The sequence below is a fragment of the Lonchura striata genome, chromosome 1 (assembly GCF_046129695.1).
Source record: "Lonchura striata isolate bLonStr1 chromosome 1, bLonStr1.mat, whole genome shotgun sequence".
NCBI lineage: Eukaryota > Metazoa > Chordata > Aves > Passeriformes > Estrildidae > Lonchura > Lonchura striata.
This window is the reverse complement of record NC_134603.1, coordinates 146,403,793-146,423,457: the sequence shown is the minus strand read 5'-3', so window position 1 is coordinate 146,423,457 and position 19,665 is coordinate 146,403,793. Positions and strand designations below refer to the sequence as shown.

General features: G+C 40.1%; 1 protein-coding gene across 1 annotated transcript in view; it reads right to left on the bottom strand.

The window, feature by feature from the left end:
• The window catches only part of ADARB2 (adenosine deaminase RNA specific B2 (inactive)), a 311,538-nt gene that overhangs the window by 48,264 nt on the left and 243,609 nt on the right, over window positions 1-19,665 (bottom strand). The window contains exon 4 of the mRNA XM_021528821.3: window positions 10,479-10,593. Coding sequence (XP_021384496.1) covers window positions 10,479-10,593 — 115 coding nt within the window. The remainder of the gene's footprint in view (window positions 1-10,478; window positions 10,594-19,665) is intronic.

The following is a 19,665-nucleotide window of genomic DNA, read 5'->3' as shown; positions in this document are numbered from 1 at the left end:
TCAGCTTTTTTTCCCCCACAACAATTAAGGATAATTGTACTAATGTTAATAAATTCAAGGATGCTCATTTTGCCTTGAGCTGAACTATTACACACAGGAAGCAAACCAGGTTGTATGACCTCCCAAAACACCAGGCCTGCAGCCACAGAGCTTGTAACAGAAATGGTTCAGAAAGGTGTTGACAAAAGAGAGAGTAAGCAAGCAAAAATATAAAGGTTTGCTCAGCAGATAAGCTGGATCTTATGGACTATGGTTGAGAGCTGGGCTTTTAAGTCAGTCGTGGCCATAAACACAAAATGTCTTCACCCATCTGCTTGGGGACCAATAAAACAAGTGAGTTTTGGCTAGTCTAGTCAATGCTTCCACTGCTTTTAAAAGAGTTATTCTTCTAGTGGGCTATGATCATTTGGACCTTCCATAAGAATGAGTTTGTAGCCTTGCGTACTTTTGTGTTGGAAAAGGAAATTCAAAATCATGAGGGAATCACAGGAGGTGTAGACTGGTACCTGCAATCAGCAAACTGAATCACAGGGGCTGTGCATCAGAGAGCTGCGAAATTCAGTGAGCCTAATTCACACAGAGCAGGATGGAGTTTACAACTGCTAATGCCAGAATACAACTGGGATCACACTTTGGTTTCTCAGCAGCTGGCACGACACGTAGAGAAGCACCAGTCAGGATGCAAGTGACTATTGCACTGCATGTTTTAGACCCTGCTAGTGGTAGTGAAATCCATCTTCTTTTTCAGCATGACACTGTGAAGACAGCTCACTGCTCAAAATATATTAATTTTAAATTAGAAAAAAAATAATCAGGAAAATCAGGTTTGATTAATTAAGAAAACCCACACCTCTTTTATTATGAGGAGACAACTTACACAAAATGCAATGCAGGAAAAAGGAAAGCCAGAAATAATGATAGTGTAACATCAGCCCTTCTGAATAATTCATGGGATACAATTTCATGTTATTTTAAATAGTGCTGCTTCTCTCTCTGATAAGCAATAATTTTATGCTCTTTTTTTACCTTTTTTAACAAATCAGTCAAAAGGATTGTCTATTGTTATCTGAAAAAAGTGTATTTGGAATAATTTTCAAGGCAGCTTAATTGAGCTCTGATCACAGAGGAGGTGTTTTTTTTTTTTTTTTTTTTTTTTTCCTTAATACCCTCTACTCACACTGAATAAGTTCAGGCTTCCATTTCAGGTTTGTTTAGGGAAGGAAAATTTCTTGATGTTACATAGCACTGACAAGTCTTGCATTATTTTCTCTTATCTTCTTCCCTGGCAGCCCTATCACATTCTTAGAATGGCTTTAATTTTGTAATAAGAGATAGTCAAGACATGAAAGGGCAGTGATGCTGGAAAAGCTGTCTGCAGGGATGTTCTGTGGGCACAGTCCTGCACCCCACTGTCCCTAGGCAGATCCTTGAACCTGTGCAGAGCCCTGTGGCACTGTGCTGCCAGGCTGCTGCCTGCCACTTCAGGAGTGGGCAATGTCCCACAGAAAATACTGCCAAAGAGGCAAAGAGCTCTTCTTTCCATCTTCTCCCTCAAAAAAACCCCCAAAAAACCAAACAACGGGAAAGGGACATATTTCTCTGGAAATTGAAGCCATTGCCCCTATGTTAGTGCTTACATGAGGGGTAGGTCTATGGTTAGAAGTGAGGGATGTGTTTACCCAGGTCCATCAGTCCATTTTCCCCACAACTTGGTGATGCATCTACAGCCCCCTCTATTCTGAGGCTTCAAGAGGAGTGAAATCAAGATGTATATGCAAGGAGGGAGCTGAGGATTGAGGGGTGGTGTGTGGCATGGTGTACCTTGCTCTTAGTTCTGAACTCCTGACACAGAGAGCTCTGCTGTCCCCAGCTCTGCAAGGGGAACAAAATCACACTCATGCCGAAAAAAATAAAAAAATGTGTAGCCATAAGAGAAGAACTGTGTACAGCAGGGATGATTAATAGTATGTATATATCAATCCACAGTATGCATTTACCTGCCAGCCATAAAGACTGCTGCAGCTCATTTTTTTCTCTCCATTTTATTTCGTACCTGTGGTAGCGATGTGGTAATTTCAGTGACAAACAGGAACCTGTGACTTCAGTGAGCACTCTGGCTGTGACCCCTAGCTCACACTGCATGAACACCCCTGAGCTGGATGGGAGCAGCTGATATGAAGTAGATGACTAAAATATGGGAAGAAAGAAGCATGTTGAGGGCTTAGGAAATGGAATAAGGTGAGTCTGAACAAAAGGCAGATACACAGCTAGCAAATAATAGGAACAAAGAAGTGGCTAGCAGTGAGGTTACAGATATTTAGGGGTATAAATGGAATAGTCTTTGAAACACTGGACTTGCACAGGGATTTCCTTTCCTTACATCAAAATGTGCATTATGTGTGACTAAATATATTGTATTTTTGTGGAAAGAGAGGGTGTAGAGCAGGTCTCTGTGAGCCTCATATTTTCGTCCCTTATTAATGTGTTGAGTAATCCTCCCTCTGACTGTGCTGCCTAGAGAAAGCTATTCTTTGCAGAGCTCTTCATCTTCACCAGTGAAGGAGCAGTGACAGAGTCACAGTCCTCTCTATCCTGATCTCTGACCCCTCTGTGCTGGAAGCAAGAGCCAGGGTACTGTCTGACACTGGCCATGGCTCTCCTTTCACAGTAAATTTTGCCCAAACCCACAGGGGTGGGGAGGGCACTTGTAAATAAGTTCCAAATTCAGTTCCTCTGAAACAAAAATCCCTTTCTGACACAAGCCCATTTTGTACTGTTTGATCACATTGTGGGATGCCTGAGAAAGGATTCTTGTGCTAATCCATTTTTCAAGATACTTTTGTGCAGGTCTTTCCATTAATCTTCATTCAAAGGACAGATTTCCAATGCAGAAAAGAATGGTGAGGAGGTTGCCCAAGTGGAAGGGAATCAGAAAACAAAAGGCAAAGCTGATGGGGGCTGCAGAGAAGAGTGACCCAACAGGAGAGAGTACAAAAATTGAATATGCAAACTATGAACATGGTGTGCTTGTTTCTGAGTATTTGAAAGGTACAAACCCCAAGGAGAGAAGTGGGCACTAAATTTAGAGCTGCAGAACTGAGGTCCTGAGATGACATGAAAGAAAATAAAAGTCAGGCTGAATAACTGGTGAAAATTATTAACAATGAGATCCATTAGGCTAGAATGGTCTCCCAAGGTACTGTTGAAAGCCCCATTGTTAATTGATTAATTTAAATCTAGTCTGGAAAGAGCACTTGGGAACAATCTTATGCTTGCAGGGAAATGGACTGGACAACTCAGTGGTCTCTCCCAGTCCTAATTTCTATGGTCCATTTCTTCCCTCCCCTCAGTGGACCAAAAGGATGAAATCTCATCAGCTTTTGTTCTGAGGAGTGTGGAAGGAGCCAGTGCTGTGTTTGTGAGCACCAGTGCCCTTTACCTTCCCTTCCTTTCCTCAACATGGGCTTTGGAAATCCAGAGAGGGAGGAGGGTCAGCCAACCCAGGCATGCTTCGCCCCCTTACCATATCCTTGAGGATTAAAAAAAAAAAAATCTAAATTCATAGTGGCAGAATCAAAGTTATTTGAGGGTTTTTTCCTTTCATGTGAATTTGAATACTCTCAAGAAAAGAGCTTGCACATAATTCTTAATTTTAAAGCAGGACTGAATTGCACTTTCCTGCCATGTCCTGACTGTAGATATCTGTGTTTCTCTAATAAATGTTGTGCCACTGATAGCTGAGTGTTAAGTAAATTGACAGTTTTAGATACTAGTAAGATTCTAAATTGCAATGAGAAAGAGTGAAATCCTGAATATGAATTTTGGCAGTTAAGCACAGGAGGAACTTAACTTTATGTGGGATTTTTTAAATAGTATTTTTTTAACCTTCTTTGGTATACTTGCATCTAAAAACATCTCCCTATGTGTTTTACTAGGTTGCTAAAGTGAAAGCAAAGGTTTTCAAGCTTTATTCACCAAAGAAATTTCTTTTTTTACCACTCTTGGTATTGACATTGGGACAGCTTCCAGTTGCCTTATCACAGAACAGAATGAAAGTCTGACCTTGCCAACTCCTTGTTTGACACACTTAGGAAACAGAAGTGCCTATTTTAAATTTCCATGTTTTATGCTAATTATTACACCCATCCTTGTGCCCAATGCAATTTTATGTAACACAGAGCCAGGGCCTTGTCTGCATCCAGGTTTTGAGAGGTGTTTAATGAGAAAAATACTTTGAACAGCGGGAATGTAAAACTAAATCCAGAGACAGTAAATGTTCAGGGAGGTAAAAAGGCTCAGTGCCAGAAGAGATGGGAACCAAAGTAACCAGTGGGGAGCTGAAGCTGCCCAGAAGGCAGCAGTGCAATGTGCTGGAGGCACCTACAGCTTCTGCAGCTGGTGAGAAATGAGGGACTCAGTTCCCTTCCCATTTGGGTCATTTTCCTGTGGAAGTGCCTAAAACTGCTGATATGAGAGGGGTGTTTTGTCCTCTTCTTTCTGAAAGAGCTAGGAGGATGGAATTAGGTTAGACAATAACAGCAATGAGAGGTGTGTGTGTGCAGGTTGGGGTGCTCATTTCCAAAAGTGAGGCTCTGGTTCTGTACTTACCCACAGCTGGTGTGTGCATTTCTCCCTCTTTCTTTAGGGCAAAGCATATAACCTAGCCCAGAGTGTTGTTCCTGAAGCTGTCTTTTTCCTACTCTGTTCAAGGCTGTAGCATTGTGTCCCATCTCATATTTTCTATTTCTAAGTCATCTGTCTTCAACTATTTTCTGCTCCTTAGCCCTTGTTTGACAGAAATGATGAAGAAACACTCAAAGTTGCTCTTGTAGGGAGAGTCCTCACAATGCCTAAACCCACATTTTAATAGAAGTGATGGCTCTGGTGGGGGCAGAGTTTAACTGCAAAATCTCAAATGTCCTTTGAGCTGGAATTTGGAAACCTAAGTCTCTTGAGCTGCAGGAATATGAGATTATAGCTATTATAGGTGCACATTACAAAATCCAGGAATAGAGTTACATCTGCAGAAAAGGGATAGTCTTATTCTCTTTAGAGAGAATCTGAAGATTCTCAGAGGAAACCAGATTTCTGAGAAAGAGGGACATATATGGCTCTTAACTACATACCTATTTACCTATTTTAAATTATTTTGAGAAAAACTGTCATCTACTGGTGTGTCAATCTTGGCATATGTAAGAAGTCAACAATGTTTACAAGAATCTGAAATGACTTTGTGCTATGTCCTTGAGAGCATCAGACAACAGTAGGTGAAGAGACCTTCTGAGATCTTTGAAAGGATGTCATCAGTTTGGGCACTCAATTTTGATTTCAGAAGTTTAAATTCTCATGTAAACTCTGAATCTCACAGGGACCAGGCTTTTAGCATCCATCTAACTATGCAGATGGGATCTGGGAGCCTAAATTCCTCCTGTGCCTCTCTTCCTGAGGGAATCTGCTCTGGACACTTAATCTGTAAATTGTTCACATTTTCTCTAACTGGTTTGGCTCCTTGAGTGTAGCATGGGATAGAGCAAATTGGACTCTACATATGGCCTGAGTGTTCTACTATATGCTACTGCTTTGCAACTTTCCTACTCATACTGAGGATTAGAAATCAATTGGACAGCAGTATTTCTGATTGTACTTAAATGCCAGGCTTTGTGAATCTTAATGTGACTGGAAAGATCCATGGAGACATATTGTCAGCTTTACTTTTTTCTGTTATTCCACTTAGCAATGATTAAGATCCATTCCATGAGATACGGATGATAATTTTCCATCTTTTAACACAGCATGAAATTTCTATTTAGGGCTCTTTTGTCCAGTTCATCTTTATTTCACACAAGATAACTGAGAAGACCTCCTAATTTGCTTTTAACATCAAAATGATTGTCAGCCTTAAAAAAATATATATATATAGAAGAGAGAAAATTGAAGTGAGAAATCAACTCATAATCTTCTATGAATGTTACACTGCTGTGAAAAGGACTGAACTTTCTTAATGCTTCATTTTTAACAGAAAGCATGACAAAAAGTTCCTATCAGTATTTAAACTGCTAAGATTTGTCAAACACAAATGGGAAAATTGTGTTTAAATAGCAGTTTCATTTTGTCCCTAATGATTATGGCAGGTTATTTTTTTTTTTGCAAAGAGGACGTCAGCAATAATAGATCATCTCTTTACTGAGTGACAGGAATTCTTTGCTGTGCCTGGTGATTTCAGGTGGAGCAAAGGCCAAACTCTCTCTGTGATGCCAATAAACAGTGTGAATGCCACCAGCCTCTAGATCACAGCACTCAGTGTGAAGCTCACATCTCCCACCCTGCTCTGCCCTGCCCTGGGACTTCCTCCCTCCCAGCTCTGGGGGACAGGCAGCACTGCCCCACTGTCCCCTCTGTGCCCTGTGTGCTGACCTGCCTGGTGACCGTGGTGGGACCACAGGGGCTCCTTCTGTCACCCCACCATCTGTGACTCTGGGCATCAGGCCCAGAGGTATGTGAGAGTGCTCTGGTTTTGCATTTGTTGCCTTGTGTTAGGAAATAATAACTTGCTTGCCCGTCATTTTTTCAAACGTATCAACTGACATAACAATAACAATAACAATTTTGAAAACTACTTTTCTCTGAAAACTTTTCAATAGAAAGATACAGCAGACTGGTGAGTCAAATAAGATGTCCAAATTGCACCTGAGAGACAGAAGGATGGGGAGCGGGTGGGTCATCTTTCCCTGACAACAAGAAACATCAAGAAACAGCTGCTGCTAAAATGAAATATTGGTTGATCCTGGCCAAGAGCCAAACACCCACACAGCCTCTCCCTCATTCCATTCTCCCGTGGGACTGGGAAGAAACAGAAGGAAAGCAAGACTGATGCACTGATATAATGATAGTTCATGGTTGCTTGGTAAGACAAATGCCATAAACCCAATTATCTCCCCACTTCCCTCTCCCCAAATTTTTACTGCTGAGCACAGTGTCCTGTGGCAAGAAATACTCCCTCCATCAGCTGAGGACACCTGTCCAGGCTATGTCCCCTCTCAGCCTCTTGCTCACCTCCAGTTTGCTTGTTGGGATGAGAGATAGTCTTGGCACTTTGCAAGCACATGGCCAAAATGTTGTGTTATCAGCTGTGTTTTAGCCACTAATGCAAAACATAACAAGGGAAGATGACTCCTTGCATCACATGATGCAAGTTCTGAGCTGATGGCTTGTGTTTGACATGGTGTTATCCAGAATGTCTTTTCCACAGGTGAGCTGATGATCTTAATTTACCATGTGTGAATTCATCATTTCTTCAGAGAGATCAGCAGATCTGCTGTGGAGAGTCAATGTGCAGTAAAGCATAGGTCCTCATATAAATACTATGCTACAATAATAAGTATATTTATTAATCTACTTGAAGATAATCTCTGGATTATAGTTTGCTGTATGAGGAAAACTTGAATGCACTTACAATTTTTCTTAGAATTGATCAAACAGTTTTTGAGAGAACAATTTTCTCTGAGTATGTTTCAACAAAATTAGAATATGTTAGAGGACTGGCAGATTTCAAATAATATTATAACATTACACATTATAACTATTAAATAATTGACTTAAACTCTTCAATCTTTTGAAACATTTAGTTCAAGATCAGTTATGTGAGGTTTTTAGTTATTATTATATTCAATTATTGTATTACATCAGCTAAGATCACATCAGCTGGTATATAGTGTGGTAAATTGCTCCTGCCTAGACCAGTATTTTTAAGATTATCTTGATGTCTGCTGAACAACTAAACTTACTTTCACAAAAAAGCATGGAGATTTTAATTGTCATCACAATTCAGAGCAAAGCATTTCTAAATGCTTTGGACTGCCTGTTTCACTGACTAGCAATTTATTACTGTAGAACATTCTCACTCCGTCAATAACATAATTTTCCACATTTTTTTCTTTCTAACATGTTGGAATTTGCCCCGGGTGCTACAGCATAAGTCAATTACAGTGGCCAAACATAATTCTCTTTGGTTTCCCTGGGAAATTGAAATGACAGAAAAAATGTCAGAGTTCAGAAAAAGAAAACCAATCCAGCACACTTCTTTTTTGTCTGTAGAGATCTTGCATTATCTTAACAGCAGTTATCACAGAATCCCATTGTGCTTTTTGCCAGCTTTGCCTGGAAACTGTACAAGCACAGATAAATCTGCTTCTAGTCAGGATGACAGGAAATTGAAATGAAGGTAAAAGCAAATCAGTTTTTGTCACTTATGGTACCGAATGCAACAAGACATTTCCAGATTTGTTTTTGTTGATGTCATTAGTAAATTGTTTGCAGAGATCTAAGACAGCTTCTGCCAAATTTTTTTTGTTAAAAACACAGGGAATTGGTACTCATTTGCGTGCTTGATGTGGAAAACCTGCCTGTGCCATCCTTGAAAAGCATGTGTCGAGGACCTTGCTACTTCTGGGAATGATAGTGAAGAAGAGACCACAAATCTACAACTTTAGCACGGAAAATAATGACACAAATGACAGATGATTCATCTTGCCTTGGTTGGCTGAGATTCTTGTGCTGGAAGGAACTCAAATCTTCCTGGAGAATATAAGGCTAAGATAAGGCTGTTTCTAGCATTGCATCTTCTGTGAATCACCTTTTATCTGCAAGTTTCTTTTCTGGGTTCCACAAAACCAGTGAGATATTGACAAATTGGATGGCTGACAGATTGAACAAATTCATGGAAGGGAATTCAGAATTGAAAAAGAAGCCTTGAGGCAAATAGTTTGTGAACCTAAGTAAAATTATACTTTATCTTAATGCTGACTAAGATGAAATATGAAACACAAATTTGTAAAATCCCACTAAGGGCATGGGACCCACCAAAAGAAACAAACAGCATAAAGACACTTTCAGGTCTTTCCTAAAGAAGAGACATGGACAGCTCCAACTGCCCAGAAAGGCTAAGAAAGTCTGGAAGTGCCCTTTTCTTCCCCTAGTACTGCATGCACTCAGCAGCCATGACTTTGGGAATTATGACTCCTTCCAGTAGCTGCTCTTCTCATATATTGTTTATTATCAATATTATTATATATTATTATTATATATATAACAATATATTATTATATATTGTTTAATCAGCTTCTTTGGACATGTAGAAATAAGGCTGCAATGGCTCAATCATGCTTTATAAAGCTGGTCTAGACCTGGGCTAAAGAATGTAGGAGTAGCTCCTTGGCAAAGTAGAATGGGTTGAAATTCCTACATGCATTTCTTACAATTCTTACACCGAGTAAGTGTAACCTCCCCTGTGCTCTCCCCCTACATGTAATTTAAAGCAACTTGGCTTCCGTAGCTTAGTTTCTTGTAAAAAGTATATTTAAACATTCTCCCTTGTTCTTTTGCTTGAAAAGAGCTCCTCTAAATAAACTATAGCACTTTGTTTAAATCTGATGAAAGCCACAGTCAAGAAATCTGACAATGACAAGGCAGCTGGTATGCTGGGTCTAGTGTGCATCTTTCACATCCCAAAGTCAATCACACTTCCTTTTTATTTTCCTTCATACTGAATATGGTTACTTATTCTTTTCACATCAAAAAAGGAGATTCTCAGCAGAGAAATCATATCTGCATTTAGGCTCTGTGGTTGGAAAACATCCATCAGAAAATCCTGTCTCCATCCTGCTGTCTTGCAATATTCACAACTGTCCCTACTGAACCTAGCTAATGTAATTGTTGAAAGGAAGGAGTGAGACAAGCCTGGATGAATTATATATGCCTTTCCCCTCCGAGCTTATCTTCTTATTTCTGTACTGGACCCACCGCTCCATGTGTCAGAGAGAAAATGAAGTTTATGGAAGCATCTCCACTGCTGACATCCTCATAAATACTGAGGTGCCTCAACTGAGGGGTGCTTGCAAAGAAGGATCATCTATGCAGCTGTTTCATCAAAGCACTGAAGATTTCCACACAGTGTCAATCAGTCAAGTCTTAACGTGAGTGAATACCAAATTGTGGTCCTGCTGGTAAGTGTAAGTATTTCTCCTGGTTAGAGAAGAGCAGAACTAAAATTACACATACTCTGTGTTTGTTTCTTTTAACTGGAAAGCCCATTTGTTTCTGTTGCCAGCCTAAAACAAAGTTTATGTTGTACAACAAGAACTTGGTGTATTCAGACCTAAGAAAGTAATTAATAAATAATACTACTTTTATTGATAACTGTCTCCCCCAACTGCAAGGAAATGAAAAATCAGAGAAGGCTGCATTTTGTCCTGTAAACAAAGAAACATAGCAACATATTTATGAATAAATCTTTAACTCTGTTGCCAATATTTTTTGTGTGAACTTACTTACTTGAGGTGTAAATATTTAATGCTCTTTTCACTGCATTACTATTAATTTTTCTGTGTGGGAGTAAAGTCATCCTTCAGTATTGTGAACCAGGTAAATAATGTATTAGTCGTGAAAAATGCTAGAGGAAAATAAATGAGAGGATATCTTACCTTTGGTCATCACAATGCCTGCAAGAGTTTTGTGGCGTGCATGCATGGAAGTGAAATTGTCTGTCAGTTCCTGGAACTTCTGTGCAACCATTTGGTATACGGAGTCAGCGAAATCCTGAAAGAGACAGTCAGAAAGAACTCTTTCACTTCTTTGACTGAGGAACCTGGGCACTTCTGCAGATTAGTCACCTGATATCAGCTGCTGAGAGGTCCACTTTAGAATTAAACACCACCTATCTGAGCAAAGATAAAAAAAAATATCCCTCCTTTGACTTCCTACATCATCCTCATAAATGGCAAATTTACTGCATGAAAGCCAAGAGACCCATATTGACTAGGAATGAGGGTAAAGGAAGAAGATTTAGAGGTTGAACCATTTTCCAGTTTGTTAAGACATTGGTCCATCACCAGCTCGCAGGAACTTAAAGCGCTTAATTATAGTAAGCTAAAGATGTGGACCTGTGTCCTACAAAACCATTTATTTCTGTGAGCCCACTGAAAATTTACATTAGCCCACTGAAGACTGACTGATGAGTTGAGGCCTGGTTTATCAGTAAAAACCACCTATATCTGCATTCAAAGTGAGTTTTTAATCATTCATAGCTACCAAGGCAAAACAATCAGCTCAGGAATCTGCCAGAGGAGCACCATGCTCTGTCCTGCTTCTCCCTTGACAGGCACTGGGGTGATGGGGAGTCTTTGCTTGCAAATCTTGCCAAAGATGCTGCTTGCAGTTCATGGGTGTGCAGTGGTCTGGGAGGGACTGGTCTGCCATCTCTCTTCCTGAGCATGGTTTATTTTTTTGAAAGGTCAAATTTTCCCATGAACTGGGCACTGGAGTGTGTGTGGTCTGAACTCTCAAGTATGAAAGAGTCCAATCACCAGGGACAGTCTTGGGAACCTGGTTACTAAAACAGAGCAGATTAAAAAGGTCTAAAAAGTGAATTCTGCAGACTCTGCATGGATGAGCATGAACCTAAACCAGCTCTGGTGCTCCTGAGAACACCACGACTTGGAATGATTCCCTGCTGCAATGTTTGGTATCTTTTCATTTACTTAATCTCTGCATTTCATTTTGCACTGAGCCTCTCAAGCATGCATTAGAGATAAGTCAGTGGAACACTCTTTGTGAGCATGAGTTGTTCTTAAAGTGCTTTGCAAGTCTGAACATAAAAGCAACATCCAAAGCATTTTCTCAGACATATGATTTCTTGTAGGGAACCAAGCTGTAACTATAAATCCTTCTGGAAGCAGTTCCTGGGAGCTGGAATTTACTCTGGGGCACTGACATAGACCCCCTGGCATCCTGAAATCTGGTTTGCCCCAAGTGATTTTGCCTTTGTTAGGAAAAGTGGCTCAAGCAAGCAACAATTCCATTTTTTCCTTCTGGTGTTGGGATATGCTGGGGGAGGTGTATCTCCAGATTGATGTACCTGGGGGAGATCCTGGTAAAACAGGACCCCCTTTAATTCACTCGGTTTCATTAAGTGGGTTCATGGCACACATAGAGGAGAGGCTGAGTCTGATACACAACTTCCCTCACCCTGAAATATCCACAGCCACGTAGAAATGAGGAAATGTATTTAAGGAGATCACATTCATTCTTTTCCTCCCCAAACTGTTAATTGCAGTGAAAAAAGGTTGGAGTAAAACAGTGTTTTAAATTGGGAGAATACACAGCTATTTCTCAGAGGAAAGCAGGTTCTAACTCACAAGTATCAGTAATGCTACTGCCATTAAGTGCCTCTGCAGGCTGTACACCATATGTTTCTACAGTTTGTTGTAGAAATTCAGCTTAATTTTAAAACATTATTATGGCAAGTATAAAAAAAATCTAATTAAATAAAACATAACAACACTTAGGCAAACCCCTTTTCATAAAACCTGGAATATTTTTTTCTGTGTACAATCCTTGTCAGTGATTGCAATTTGCTCAAATACATAGAAGATAGGATTTCTTTGACACAATAATTTTTCTTTGTTTCTCTAAACCTAGCTTTCCAAGGTACTGTTCTGGGAACAAACCATTTGCCCAAAATACAGTTTAATATAACACGGAATAAAATATGCTGTCTTGTTGCAGAAGAAAAAAATAGGCATATAAAGCCTTTCTGGGAGATGCATGCAAAATTCCACACTAGAATTAGATGAAAACTAAGAAAAATTATCAAGAACAGTTTGACAGTTCCTAAATGGAATTTCACTTTCACTGCATTTATACCGCTTCTAATCTAATTGTCCACAATTACCATGTGAGCGAGGTACTGCTCATACAGTGCTTCTGAAGGATGAATTTTGGGTCAATTCTCATTTGCCAGGCATCAAGGCACCCTTGTGATATAAACGCAATTACAGTCGCTTTACAGATGAATGAGTGAAGGCATTAAAAGGGTGAGGGACTGGTCCAGGGGAATAGCACAGAGCTGGGCACAGCCAGGTGTTCTGATTTCCTGATGCTCTGGTTAAGTGCTCAGTGCTGGAACACTGCCTGTCTTTCATAATATGAAAGTTTGTTTCTCAACTTGTTTTCCCTACTGAAGAGTGACTTCATCCATAATGAAAAACTAAAGTGTATTTGCAGGACTGATATAACTGGGCCCCATATGGTGGACTGAAAATCAGCTTTATTTAGAATAGAAAGATGTTGGGGGGGGCAGGGGGGTGGGGGGGAAGAGCATCTCAATAAAAATATCTGCACCATCATTTAAAAAAAGAATCAAATCATAAGTGTCATCTGCTGCAGTACTGCAGTCCAATCCATGTCTGCATTTCTCCTGTACCGTCCAAGTCTGCATCCCTGGGCATTTTGCGCTCATTAAGAGTTAATTAGCTCAGAGGCACATACAATTCCTAAAAGAATAATTTTAAAAATGCTAAACAGAACAAATAACTTTTAACTTTGGATTTAGAAATTCCCCATAGTCAGAGCTTTCTTTACTTCATTTGGCAGTGGGTTCCAAAGCCTGAGAGCAAAGAGACTCACTAAAGGCGAAATAACAACATGACTTCAGATAACATATAAGGGCGATAAGAAATTCAGCATTTGCTGATCTCAGGGAATGACCTGGGACATTAAAGAGCAGCAAATCCATTAAATATGAAGCCTCTTAGCTAAAATAAGTCGGGTGAACATTTTTTTGTCTTGATTCCATTGCCTAAAAGGATGCCAGTGAAACTCATGGAAGCAAAGGAGTAACAAAGATGAATACATGTAGAATGCTGGAAAAACAACCAGGAGGAGTGTCTAATCTTAGAGATCATTTCCAGGATATCATATTGCCCTAAATTTCCAAATGGATATTCCAAAGTGAAATGGAAAGGAGGAAAAGAAGCAGTTTATTTTTTCAGATGGAAAAAAAGTAAGGAAGAGGTGCATGGCTCAGCCCTGCAAGAGATTTGATACTCTGAAGATTGCTCCTTGTGCAGCATTAATTTCAGACCTTTGCATACTTTGGTGCTGTATGTTGGCCCAGTGGCAGAGCTGGGTGTAGCATTGGGTTCCTCACCTTTACCCACCCATGCAGAACCCTGCCTTGCCTCTAGCACACACCAGAGCAGCTATTTGGCTTGACCTAGTTCTGTGAAATGAAATCAGTGACAGCATTTCTGCCTATTTAGAGCCTTTATACTGGTTCTCAATGATTCTTAGGAAACCTTAACTGGTTACAGACATATCTAATGCACACAGGACCGATATGATGGAAGTAAGAGTGGCTGCATTTATCCCTGCTCAGTGTAGAACCACAGATTTAATTCCAGATATTTTGTAGCTTTACTTTAAACAATAATCCTAGACTACTAAAGGATACATATCCAGATGGTTATTCCTGAGGGGATATAAAGCAGAAAAATCCAACTATTTATGGCTATTGTGAGTCTTGTTGAACTTTAAGGATCTAGGCTAGACTATATTATCTGTTATCAGAAGTAACTTATAAACCATCTGCAAAAGGAAGGATTCTTTTCTTCTATCAAAACAATCTCAGAGAAAAGTTGTGTTTGGTGATACCACAGTTCCTACTGCCAGATATGAGTGAAAATAAAAGTCTCCATCTGGAGTAAATACAAGAGCCAAATACATCTTGGCAGCTTCTGAACAGCTATCAGGTTGGTAGAAGAAAAAGGGAAAATTTCTGAAGATGAGGGAAAAATAACAGTAGAAACTTACCTTGTGAAAGAGAAATTCAGGGCAATTAATAGAGGTGCATGCAATTGCTCTGATCATGTAATGTCAGAGAAATTGCAGCTCGGGGCAGGGGGACAGGGGTGAGGAAAAATAGAAAGATAAGGACAGTCAGAAATTTTAAAATTTTATCCAATATACATGGAAGAACAAATGCTCAAATACTTCTTGAGTGTTGAATTTAGGAGGGACTTATGCCTAGGGGTTTAATCCCCTCGGAACACTGGGGTCTGGTACAAACCACCACTGAAGGCAGTGGAAGTATTCCTGACTCTTTACACGTTCCAGACAAGGCTCAAGTGGCAGGGATGGGAGCTCAAGCATGCCCATACCCTGGCCAGGCAAGGTGAGCTCCATCACTCTGGCTTTGGGGGATGTTGGGAGTAAAACACACGACTCAGGGGAAGAAATGACCTTCAAGGTGCTGAATTTTTTAAAAATCCCCTGCTTTGATTTGCCTGCTATCAAAATCTTTTCATAGGTCCTCACATAAATTCATCTTTACAAAAAATAATTGTCTCAGGGAGACAAGGTCAATCTTGTGAATACAGTGAGTGATACAAGTAAGGCAAAAAAGACTGCTTGACCCCCATCCAAGGGCAAACCTGCCTTAGGTTGCACTCAAACATTGAATATTGCCTAAATGCCTTTTGCCTCTGATGGGAAACAAGTTTCTTGCTCAGGCTGCTGGCAGAAGAAAAAAATCATAATGCTAAATTGTTCACTGAGAGATCCTACAGTACTTAATGAGCTGTATTTTAACATATACAAGGAGTCTGAAAAGATGAAAAATAGATGTCATTACTATTATAACTGCATTGTGATGTTTGAAGTATTCATCCATCCTTGATTAGTATATCAAATTACTTCTGTTATTCACAAAAGAAAAATCAAACTTTAGATCACACCATTACAGAACCAAAAACTTTTAGGGATTTCTCTGCACTAATATTTCAAATGGTATAAATAATTAAATGTGTTCAAGTTTGCAGTGGGAGTCTTCAGGGTAAGACTGACATTCAGCAGGAATAGTAAGGATATTAAAATCAATAGATTATAAAGGAGAAAGCCTTTAGTAAACATTTTCTATTGAAATCCTGTCTTAGGGTTTATAGGGTTGAAATATCAAAAAGGTTAGATTTGCATATGGATGGGAAGAAATATTCTGCTATACAGATATCACTAAGGGCTCTGATTTTGCTGTCTCCCAAGTACTTTATTTCCAGAATCTCACTGACATTTGGGGGCTTAATGCTGAACACGATGAATGGGGATCAGGTTGAATTAAGTTCACAACTCTCTTCAGATAAAAGGAGATGCACACCTAGTTCTTTTCACTGTCCAAGTGAAAAGAACACACACTCATTGACAGTGGGAGTTTGTATGTTTTTCCTGCAGAGAACACTCACTGTCTAAATGGGAGGGGAGGAAAACACAGCACAGAGATCAATCCTGAGGAGCTGCTCCTGGTCAGGCTGCAGAGCAAATTGCGGCACATTTTTTTTTCCCAGGCTTGTAAATAAGTTTCCTGTAGTTAGTTGGAGATTCATTGATAAGTGATTGTACCCTCAAGTCAATGAATTAGTCAGGCTCTTCCCAGGCACTACATCATCTTCAAGATGCAGCCTTGAGCAGAGAAATAGCTGAGGGTCGTGGCTTGCCCTCCATCATCAGTCTTCTGAAATCCATGGAGTGCCAGGGGCTCCCCCAGCACAGTGGAGAGCCCTGAACAAGGACCTCGAGGAATGGAGGGGCAGGAGGAGGAGTGGACAGAAGGAAGGGAAGGGGAGGAAGGGAAGGAAGGAAAAAGGGAAAGGGAAAGGGAAAAGGAAAGGGAAAGGGAAAGGGAAAGGGAAAGGGAAAGGGAAGGGGAAGGGGAAGGGGAAGGGGAAGGGGAAGGGGAAGGGGAAGGGGAAGGGAAGGGAAGGGGAAGGGGAAGGGGAAGGGGAAGGGGAAGGGGAAGGGGAAGGGGAAGGGGAAGGGAAGGGAAGGGAAGGGAAAGGAAAAGGAAAAGGAAAAGGAAAAGGAAAAGGAAAAGGAAAAGGAAAAGGAAAAGGAAAAGGAAAAGGAAAAGGAATAAAGCTGGTCACAGGCAAGGGGCTGGAGGTTGGACTCATCTTTGCCCTCCTTCCTGGTGGTCTCACTGCAAACCACTTGCTTTGCCATGAGCCCCCTTTATCCAGAGGTAAAAAAGAACAATTTTTACCCAAATTTCAGGGAAACTGGGAAGCAAATGGCACTGTCAGTGATGAGCCTCTCCAAGCAGAGTCACACAAGGGTTCCTGCAGCCAGACTAGAGGCTGCAGTCCACAGCCTATCATAACTCAGCCTTCCTTCAGTTTGTGCAGGCATTTGCAGATTATTACTCAAGGAACAAGGCCCTGCCAGGGAATTCATTGTGTTTTTTTCCTTGAGATGTTCAGTAATTATTTTTCACTGATCATAACTCCTACAGTATTGATCATTATGTCTGGTTCTGGCTTACCCCTCAGGGTCAGTGTATATGGGCTTTGTTTTATCTTAGATGGCCATGGCTTTATTTTGTCTGGCTGCATGTTTCATTTTAGCTGAACGTGCTGATATATCCTGTGTACATCCTGATTCAGAGAGGTCTTCTCAGTTGTGCTTTTTAGAGGGGGATGGGGCTTGTGCTTCGCAGGCTGCATGTGGCAGCAGCTGGGTACACATTTCCACACGGAGCTTTTAATGAAAACTCCAATAAAGCACTTCTGACACTAAGTATCCTCACAGTTTTCTTATCAAGATTGATGAGGAAGATCAACTGGTCCTATTGATTCCGTCAAAAGAGTCACTTCCACCACCCTCCCCCATCTGTTCATAGTCCTATTACAAATGCTTTAGCTATGGATGATGCTGAGCTACCTCAATGAATTTCTTATTTCTGTGATCATCAAATGTCCCAGATTTGCTCTGCATTTTTGAAGGTTCCTCAGTGGCTCAGCTGACCTGGGCTGCCCTGGCCAGCTTGCCCAGACTGTGCCATTGGCTCCTGGGCTCAGAGCGATTATTTGCTGTTTGCTTCCCTCTCCTCCCTCACCCTGGCTGGAGGCTGATTACTCTACTAATTTCCCAGGCCCCACAAAACATATTTGCCTCCACGCTGTTGCTTCTATCATTAGTGATCATTTACTAAATATCAGCACTGTGCTGGCTGCTGTGTGAAGCGGACTTTGAACATAGTCCCCGTGTGGCAGACAGAAGAATGATGAAATGCCCCAAAAGATCCAACAATGGGATTAAAAAAAAAAGAATTCCGTCTCTCACCCATTTTTCTTTTGTGCCTCACAGTAAACTTAGGGCTTTTTGAAGACTATAGCACTGCCTGTATTGGAGTTGGGAGGATACAGCATACATGGAAAAATTGAGATAAGAAAAAGGTGGAATGGGAGGATTGTGTAAGGTCCATCTTTGGTAAAACTTGGTTACCCAAGTTTTAGGTTTACTCTTTAGGTTTTAGATTTGACTCTATTTTAATGAATGGGAGGTATACTAAAACACATCTAATCAGATTTTGCTGAACTGCTCATACACCCAGCATATGCTTCAGCAATGCTTAAAGGCTGTGGTAGGTTTCTCACTTATTATGTTTCCTGAGTGGCTAAAGGTCAGCTGAATGACTGCCACTGCATCTGAAACTCACTAGGGACAACAAAAGTCTCCTGATAAAATTTGTTTTGAATATTTTCAGTGAAATTTTTAATATATTAATAACTGGCAAAGAAGTACTGTTTGGAAGTTCATGGAACTTTTTCTGAAAATATTGATTTTTTTACACAAAAATATCAAATGTAAAATGGGGGAAACACATCCCAAGTTTTATTGGGGCATTTGGGAGTAATGGGAAGGGACAAATGTAGAAACCAAAAGCTGAGATACAAGTTCTTCCATAATGAGAAAGTTTCTGAATTTGTACCTCAGTACCACTATGGGATCCTGTATATGAGATTAATCAGTGTTAAATATCTCAAAAGAAATGTGTAGCCACAGTAGGAAGTATTAAGATCAAAGTGAAATTTATTCTAAAAGCTCAGTGAAAAAAATTGTTCTGTTTTCTCAATATATCCCTTGACTACAGGGAATCAATCAAACAATATAATATATCTTTTTATTTGTTTCAGAAACCCCTGGAGTGACTGAAAGAAAATAGAACACATATAATAAGCATATTATTGAAAAAGGAAATGCTGTCAAATCCAAATGCCTCAGCTCCTCCAAAAAATAAGATTTTCTATTTAGTAGGAAAACATTTTGCATAAAGGTTTAATTAGAATCTTTAAATTTACATTAGTGTGCTAATGTTATGATGCTAATGTATGGGCCCCTCTATTTGAGGTTGATTCATTGCTGTCTGCATTCATCTTGCTCTAAAGAGATGCTACCAATAGGCAGCATTTCAATGAATTTAGAGGAAACAAGCTTTTCCCCTGACATGAACAGTTGTTCCCTAAAGGAGGCCGTGCTAGGTTGCCAGCTCTGCTCCTTCTGCATACAGCTCTGCTAATGAAGAATGTCCACAGCAATTTTGCAGAATCATTCCTGAGGTCAATACTGCACCTGCTAACAAACACCAGAAAGGAATGGTTGTTTGTTTGCCTTTTTACATTTCTTTTACTGATCATTAATCCAAAAGCCTTCTTCCTAGAGAGGCACACATAAGGTTGGCTGCAAGTGCTGAATAATTCAAAAAATGAAGTAGTGTTCGCTTTGCAGCCTTTTGCCTGCTTTAGGACAAGCCTCAGGTGTCAAGCTGTTGTACACTATAGATATTAAATTAGCACCAATGGGTTTTCTTTAACTAGATAAAAGCTCTGTAAAGCCACCAGTGTCTAGGAACAGCTAACTCTGTAAAAACACTTTTATGGTCTCTATAAAAAAATCTAGGTTTTAGATTAATACTATGAGTTGCATCTCTTTAATAAAATCAATCCTTTATCTGAGAAATGTCTTTTCAGTTTTCAGTTTCTTTGCCTTATCTTGCATTAA